Below are 8,581 nucleotides of genomic sequence, written 5' to 3' on the forward strand. Positions count from 1 at the left end.
CCAGGCAGGTGTGGTGATCACACCTGTAACTCCAGGACCCCAGTACATGTGTGAGAGCCAGGCAGGTGTGGTGGGTTGCATCTGTAACTTCTACACTTGAAAGTCAAAGACAGGTAGATCCCTGCATCTCCCTGGCCAGCCAGTCTATCCATATCAGTGAGATGGGATGGAGAACTATACTGGCATTGACTTCTGGCCTTTATCTACCCACTCAACACACATGTGCATGTACCTGCATGTACACAAACATATACACACACAGCACACATATACACACATACAATGCATCTGTTCTGAGTAAATACAAAACTTTCTCTTGTCATTATTTTCCAAACAATCTATCACTAACTATTTACACAGCATTTATATTGTTGTGGGGATTGTACTTAATCTAGAGATAATTGAAAATATGGGGAAATGTGCAGGTTATATATACGAATATGACATGTTCCATAAGGGATGTTAGGATTTTGGTATTCATGAGATGTTCTGTCAAGGTGAATGTATTTGCATATGTACAATCAGCTAGAAAGTAGATGAAATTATAGCCAACTCTTTTACTTTGATACTTGTTTGTGGGTGGGGTGGGGAGCAAGCTCAGGGAACTTCAGGTATCATGCCTTATCTAGTATTTGCCATCGCATTAGGAAGAACATGAAGATTCCCTGCCACTACTAAGTAAAACGCCCCCACGCGCAAGAAAGCTGCTATGTAGAGCACATTCTGTATTCAGCCCCCACGGTGATGTTTGTAGGATGGAGCCTCTGGTTCTGGTCTTCATTATATTATGACATAGTCGTGCCTCTTGTGTCTGAGACTGCCCAGGAACAAGCAGGGGCCACTCACAGGGCCATGTTCTATTTTGCAGTTTCCAGTGGCTTTTTTGGAGGCCAGTGGCATGAAATCCACCCTCAGTACTGGACCAAATACCAGGTGTGGGAATGGCTGCAGCACCTCCTGGACACCAACCAGCTGGATGCCAGCTGCATCCCTTTCCAGGAGTTTGACATCAGCGGAGAACACCTGTGCAGCATGAGCCTGCAGGAGTTCACGAGGGCAGCAGGCAATGCTGGGCAGCTGCTCTACAACAACTTGCAGCATCTCAAGTGGAACGGTGAGTGGTGTTGGGAAGCACAGGGGCTCCACTGCTGGCTGGGCTCCCTGTAGATGCGACACACCAGCTTACTGGTTCCCAGGACAGGGAAGAGCAGCGAGAGGAGAGGAGAGGTGCAAAGCCTAGCACAGTGTGTCTAATCCCTTAGAAACAGTGATGGAACTCCTCTGTGGCCGCTTTCATTTGCAGAGAGACAAAATTCTCTCTGTGTGTCCACAGAATACTCTTCGTAGTAAGACGGGCTTTTCCTTTACATGAAAAAAAATATTCCTATGTATTTTATTTCATTTGACTGTTTATTTATTTTGCCTGTGCATGTATGTATCTACACCACATGTGTGCCCAGTGTCCACAGAATGCTCAGAAGAGGGTGCTGAGTCCTTTGGAAGTGGAGTTATGGATGGTTATGAGTCACCATGTGGATGCTAGGGACTGAACCTGGGTCCTCTGCCAAGTTCTGCAAGATGGCTTACCCTTAGGCACTGAGCTGTCTCTCCAACTCTCTTTTCATTTTCTAACAGAGTCTAAGAACTTAATTCTCAGTTGTTCATTTACTTGTTAAAGATCATCAGTAATTTTAAAGAAGAAGAAAAACTTATTGACCTAGAATCTTTTAATCTTAATTTTAAAAATTTTGGTCCAGTTATCCTGGATTAGGTGGGACTACGTGGTTCTAGAGCTGCCCCTGAACTCTCTATGTCACTGGGGTTGACCCTGAACTCAGAATCCTCTTTCCTTCCCATCCAAGATCTAGGGTTACAGGAATGTACCAGTGCACCCAACCCAGACCCACATTCTTAAAATGGGAGTAGAGGGCATTTAAGAAGGCGAGTGTAACTAGATTCGCGCATCTGGATGGGAGAAGGCTGACCCCACTCCCTCTTGCTAGGGCTGGAAAGGTGGATCAGCAGTGAAGAGCATGCGCTGCTCTTGCAGGGGCTGCATTGGTTCCCCGCACCCACATCAGAGACTGAACAATCTCCTATAAACCTTGTTTCAGGGGATCCAACACCTACGACAATCCACGCTGCACCCGTGCTTATGTGCATATACTTATACACAGAGGTACACACATGAGGACACACACAATTAATAAATATTTAAAAATAGAACTATACTGAAAATACTTCTGAAGACAGAATAGTTCCTAAAACATCATGTTTCTTTCCTCGGATTTCTCGTCTCACACACAGGAAGCCACTTTGCAAACTGTTCATGGTGACATAGTACACACACACACACAGAGAGAGAGAGAGAGAGAGAGAGAGAGAGAGAGAGAGAGAGAGAGAGCAAGCTGACCCACTGTAAAGTGAATTTATGTCTCAGTAGAGCCTATGTCTGACAAGTAACCAGGGCTCAGTAAACGTGAGCTCTAGAGCTGTGTGGACAGCTGCCATCAGCGGGGAGTTTGGCACTATTTCTGGCAGCCATGGATGTCGTCATCTGGCACCCTGGCAATCCCTTCTTCCCATTCACCTCATGGTGGTGGTTACTCATTTTTTTTCTTATTGGAATCACACAAAACAAGGCTCTATTATTTAAATAACCTTCAGGACTCTTTGCAAAGAGCAGACTTACAGGTGAAGAATTAAAAATGCCACTCTAATTATCTGCACTCCCGCGAAGCTTTGCTCTGACAGGCGACTGAGGCAGGGAGGCTTGGGAGGTGTGGTGGCCATCTTTGACCTTCCACGAATTGTTTGGTCTTACCGTTCTTGCTTCTAAGTGCCAAACGGTAGGCGTTTCACTTTGGCCTTGTTTCTGTTTCCACACAGATTTCACTAGTTTGCATTTATTACGCCTTTATTTGTACTGTGAATTGATTCATCAAATGTCCCTTATGGCAAAATATTGTACCCATTTTGAAGATGGGAAAACTAAAGGTCAGAAGTATGAACTACTGGTATCATAGGAGGCTATATGGCAAGCACTGCATGTGTGAGAGCTGAAGGCATAGGCAAAGGAAAGAAAACTCCTGGTATTTTATCCAGATGTGACTCATAAACAAATCTAATAAAGGTGGGGTTGATTGAGTTTAAGATCAAAGTCTTGAGTGCTGGTGAAGGTAAAATGCCTTTCTGTGTGTTTTTACTTTCATTTCATGTGATATCTGAGTGTGAGACAGCATCTCAGAGGTCACGTAAGTAACTCTATCCAGTTTAATCCCCTGACTTTACCGAGGAGGAGACAGACTAGAATAGCAAAGTCTTGCCGCTCCTAGTATTGGAGAAGATGACATTCTTGTTTATGCCATTCTTTACTTCAGGCACCAATTAATCCCACTCGTACAGGTGCCTAGGACTAGGAGTTCTCTGGGGACAGAGACAGTCCCAGACTCGGGTGTGCTGAGGCTGGCGGGGAGACTCCCACTGACAAACCAGGAAAGGCAGCAAGATGGCAGACACTCTTCAAAGAAGCCTTATGTTCGTATTAACTTGTCAAGTTTTGACTCTGTCTGGGCTTTTTGACTTTTCCATCTGTCCTTCACAGGCCAGTGCAGCAGTGACCTTTTCCAGTCCACACACAATGTCATTGTCAAGACTGAGCAAGCAGGTGAGTGCGGGAGGCTGAGGGAGCCAACTTGACCAGGCAAAGCCCTGGGGAGAAAAAGAGGAGGGAGAAGAGGGGAACGTGGGTGAAGAGGTGGCAGGGAATCCGTGGAGGTGACTCCCCTGCCTCCAAGGGGCCTCTTCCTTGCCCTTGGGACCAATGACCACCAATTATGTCTAATGTATGCATGGGTGCTGAGGCATCCTTCCCCTGGTCACAGTACCATCCAGATCCAAGGCCAGTCACTGCGTAAATACAGATGTTAAGGTGGGCTTTCTTCTCAGCAAAAGTGAGACTGGGTTCAGAAAAGCAAGGGAACAAAGAAGTCTTTGTTACGTGTCCCTCCATGGGAGTGAGCTTCATAAGGAGGGAGATGCTGTCTTGATATTGTAGCTAGCATAGTCTCTGGGCCCTCGCGAGCTTCCCTGGGGACGTTGAAGGTGACTGTAGAGCCCAGTCCTCGCGAGGATTTTCTACTTGAAAGATCCTATCCTGAGCGCTGAGCAAAGTCTACAGTTTCATAATGTCTGCATTCATTTTTGTGCTCTTTCCTCTGTCCCCTAAGCTTCACGGGCACAAAAAAAAATTACGCAGGTGGCACTGCTCCCGAGTCACTCCCTGTGTCCACATCAGGTAGATTATAGGCCACGTGGGCTGGCAAAGCTTGCCTCAGGTCTCCCCGAGGGTTGTGCGATAGTCACCAAGGACACGATTTCACCTGGGGTGGTTTGAATCACTTGGCACCAAAATTAGCTCATGTAGTTATTTAATCTTTTATAAGGGCCCTGGTCTACCATTATTAAAGAAAAAAATAGCTGCCAAGCATATTAACTCGGCCTCCCTAGGCCTGTCCTTTAACTCGGATGGTCTGTGTTTTGTAGGTCTGCCCAAGCTCTGGAGACAAATCAGGTTTTGGCTTAGGGAATGGCCTTGGCCTTACATATAACCCTGCTGCAGGGGCCAGGGTGATATTGGAGAGGCCCCACAGAAGATGATAATCCTTCTTGACCATCCGGACATTCTTGTGTTGCTGGTTCAGAAAAGTTGAGCTTAAGGGTGGAGAAGGTCCACCCTGGGAAGAGGGGGAGAGGAGGCTCACAGAGGGGCCAACGCCCCCAAGTCTCTTTGGAAGTTGTTTTTAGAGACAACAACAGATGTACAAGGTGACCCAACAAGGACAGAGGGTGTAACCCCAAGAGATTGGGCTTAGGGTGCCCAAACACGTAGCTGTGAGTTCAAATACCAGCTAAATCCCCATGTCGTAAACAGGAGCCTTAGCCAGTGAGTCAGGCTTGATACCATTTATGCTATAAAAACAAAACACAGCTCCGCCAGTGGCTTGCCATCCTGGTCCTTACATGTGGAACTTGGGTATCAGGGAAGTCAAAGCAGCCCAGATTGGGGGCTAAGAGTTTGATGCTAGGGACAAGTTAAGAGTGTCAAGCTCTTGGCCAGCTGGCAGAGCAATTGCTTATGTTGGAGACTGGCCTGGATCTGTCATTGTGTGGGAGTTGGGCTTACTTGGGGCAGGTGGAAGGGAGTTCCCTTCTAATCCGCAATCTGAAGAGTGTGTCTCACTCTTGAGACATAGCATACAGGAGAAGAAACTGGGAGTGAGGGGGCCATTTTCTGCTTCTCCTAGAGATACAAAGGCCCACCCATTAAAAAAAAACCCTGTGATTTGATAACATTTTCCACCTTCTCCGGAGTTTTGAGAATTTATATTACCCCTTACCTTACTTGGAGAAAACCCAGGCAGCAGCAGCTATCACTCATCTTAAGAGTAGCTAGTCTCTGAAATTCAGCAGTGAAGGAATTGTAAGAAAACTGGCCTGGTTTTTCTCTGAAAGAAACACCACCAGTTCCCTATGACCCCCAGAAAGAAGAATGCTCATTAATCCCTTATTATACTTGCCTTCATCTCTTGCAAAGCCTTCCCTCCACTCCAAAGTAAAATTATTCTGGTGATTATGTGGTAGGAGTGAGGTCAAGCAAGGTTGGAGCAATTCTAGATGAAAGGACCTGGGAAGAAAATGCGTGTGTATCACAAGGTTAGACCCATAACAAAGCTAGCCTCACGGAGCTGGGAGAAAAATGGGCCGGCGCTGTTATAAAGAGACACATAGCTGGAGTAGACTCTTACTCCTCATGCTGCCTCTTCCTTCCCTCTGCCTCTTGAATGAGCAGACACTGAGAATGGGAATTCTTCGACCAAGAGATAACAATTGCTGACCTTCCCCATTCTCTGTTCCCCGCAGATCCTTCCCTTATGAACACGTGGAAAGAAGAGAGCTATCTTTACGAGCCCAGCTATGGTAGCACAGTAGGTAACTAACTCTCGGACTTGGAAGGCCCTTCTGCTTCGGTATTGTGTCATCAGGAGGGTCTCTCAATGTCCTTTCCCTTTCCTCCTTTTTTGTTTCCTGCAGATCTGTTGGACAGTAAAACTTTCTGCCGGGCCCAGATCTCCATGACAACCTCCAGTCACCTTCCAGTTGGTAAGTTGTCCAGACACAGACTGGCTTTGCCTCCTGCCTACGCTTAGTAATTATCAATAAAACTTACTGCTGCCCTACCTTTCTACCTTGCTGGAGTCGTTCGCACTGAAAATCTAGGGAGTGAACTGAGTTGTCATCTGAATGAGAAGTTGTGCTTCCCAGCCAGTATGTGTACACCAAAGACTGCCAGCTCCCGACCCTCCAGAAGTATTGGCCTGTGTACTCTGTAACTAGCCACTCCCTTGAGACAACAAAACAATCAAAGTTCCTTGAGTTTTTCTTCCTTCCTTCCTTCCTTCCTTCCTTCCTTCCTTCCTTCCTTCCTCCCTCCCTCCCTCCCTCCCTCCCTCTCTCTCTTTCTCTATTTTAACACAAATTTGCTTTGGAGTTAAACCTGGTGAAATTATTTGTATTTACTGGTGAGAAGGCTAGAATTAGTTTTCAATTGCATCCCAAACATACATCCCAGCATCCCCCTCCCCGACCCCAGACTAACCTTGATAGCTCTTCAGTGTTCTGCAGCCAGAGCATCTGCCCTGTGTCAGTTATGTTCTTATCAGGTGCATTGCCCTGATTGGATACAGCTAGGGGCTATCCATGCATGATGCTTTGTCAAAGGTTATAGCCATGATGGCACATTGGGGGTTAGGCCTGGGAAGGGGCTTTCAGACATTAGGTACATTTATCTGTGTACTATAAGAATTAGCTAAACATAAGATTTCATGTCGTTCCTTGACCTGGTTGTTTCTGGACCTCTTTGGGTCTATGAAGGAGAGAGCTGGGAGCTAGTTTAAGCACCTTTGGTATTGTAGTTGAGATCTGAAGGCAGCCCCCTCCCCCAAGCCTTTAGTGTGTATCCTTCCAAGGGATTTGTTTAAATCAGGAAGCAAGACCAATGCCAGAAAAGTAGGGTATCTGCCACTATAGAGGAACAGGCCATCTGGGGAATTTTCTGTGGCAACTGTTGCCATCTAGAGAAGACTACCAGCTTCAGGGCTGAAGAAAGCACCCAAGTCACCCATTAATTTCCACTCCAACTTCTTGTGGTGTCACTTCCTGTGGTGTCACTTCCTGTGGTGTCACCTTCCATTCTTTCCTGTTGGGTCTTTGAGGAGGCAAAAGGTTTCCAGTAAGGATAAAGTTGAACCAATTGCTCCCTCAAACTCCAGGAAGTCACAACCCTATTACCTCACATCCACGTCTGCCTGCGCCTTTCTGAGTCTCACATCTTCTAGAACACAGAACAGCAGGGGCTCTAGGCAGCCTATACCTGCGCTGTAACACCAGGGAGCTGCTGTCTCCTGTGACCACCAACTGTGCTTTTAGATGGCCCTTAAAATGAGCTTCATGAATCTGTCTACTCCCTCACCTCTTCACCCCCATCCCCACACTCCTCTTCTCCATTACCCTCCTGTCGTAGTGACAGGCTTGAAAATGAGATGTATAATCCAAGCTTTCCATCTTAAAACAACAACAACAAAACTCGGTGTCTGCCATTGGTGGATTCTTTGGATTTTAGGTCTGGTAGGGACATTGATTGCAACCATGTATGTGTCGATTCCCTCCAGAATAGTTTAGTGTCTAGTGCATGGGGCCAGAATGCCCCCAAAGACCTCTGCCACCTGCCCTAGCCTTGTTATTTCAAGGTCCTATAAAATAGCGTGCAGTTCAACATCTTTCTATGTTTTCATGCAAGTTTCAGCTGAGCTAAGGCGAGGCTCTGTGTCAAATGATGGTCTCCTTGATAGCACAGGCGGGGAAGCCAGCTTTGTTTGGATTTTTTTCCCCTTCTGCCCATTTCATAAAATGGTTGCCACCAGTATTCTGATCTGCTCGAGAGTGCCAAAACCAGTCATGCCATCATGCCATCCCGGGCTTGATGTGTTTATCTACTGACTTACTGAGCCTCAAGCTAGGGTGGCACGGTCTATTAGAACACTAAAATTTGTATATCCCGTAAAGAAATGGCTCACGGCTGACTCATATGCAAATACGTCTAATCTCTGCCTTCTTGTGAAGCAGCTAGGCTGAAAGCATAGGCTCCCATTTATACTGTGAACTCGGGTCTTGTCGCTGCTTCTGCTGGGACCCCACGGGCACCATGACCCCAAGTGTCTGAGAGAGAAACAAGAGAAACGCAGGCTGGACAGTAGAGCTAGCCATTCTTTCGTACAAATGAATCACTTGACCACAGGGCTCACTTCAAAGGTCTGGCTTTTGTTTTGTGGCAGTGGGGAGTACAAGGGGGCGGGAGGGAGGCAGTTGTATTAAATGAGCTCGTAGATCAAAAGAGCTAAGACTGGTAGGGTTTTTGTGACTTCCTCTGTACACTGGCAGGAGAAGAATGTCTGGAAGAAACATTCATCTTTTTGTCCTGGATTACTTATTCTCCCATGTGAAGTTGGGAACATCTAGTCTC

The 8,581-nt window shown here is 46.5% G+C and overlaps 1 protein-coding gene across 1 annotated transcript in view; it reads left to right on the plus strand.

Moving 5' to 3' along the window:
* Positions 1-8,581, plus strand: part of Ehf (ETS homologous factor) — an 18,279-nt gene that overhangs the window by 4,734 nt on the left and 4,964 nt on the right. The window contains exons 2-5 of the mRNA XM_026787822.1: positions 869-1,114; positions 3,605-3,667; positions 5,923-5,991; positions 6,094-6,162. Of these exons, the coding sequence (XP_026643623.1) occupies positions 869-1,114; positions 3,605-3,667; positions 5,923-5,991; positions 6,094-6,162 (447 nt within the window). The remainder of the gene's footprint in view (positions 1-868; positions 1,115-3,604; positions 3,668-5,922; positions 5,992-6,093; positions 6,163-8,581) is intronic.

The sequence above is a fragment of the Microtus ochrogaster genome (genome assembly GCF_000317375.1).
Source record: "Microtus ochrogaster isolate Prairie Vole_2 chromosome 14 unlocalized genomic scaffold, MicOch1.0 chr14_random_1, whole genome shotgun sequence".
Lineage (NCBI taxonomy): Eukaryota > Metazoa > Chordata > Mammalia > Rodentia > Cricetidae > Microtus > Microtus ochrogaster.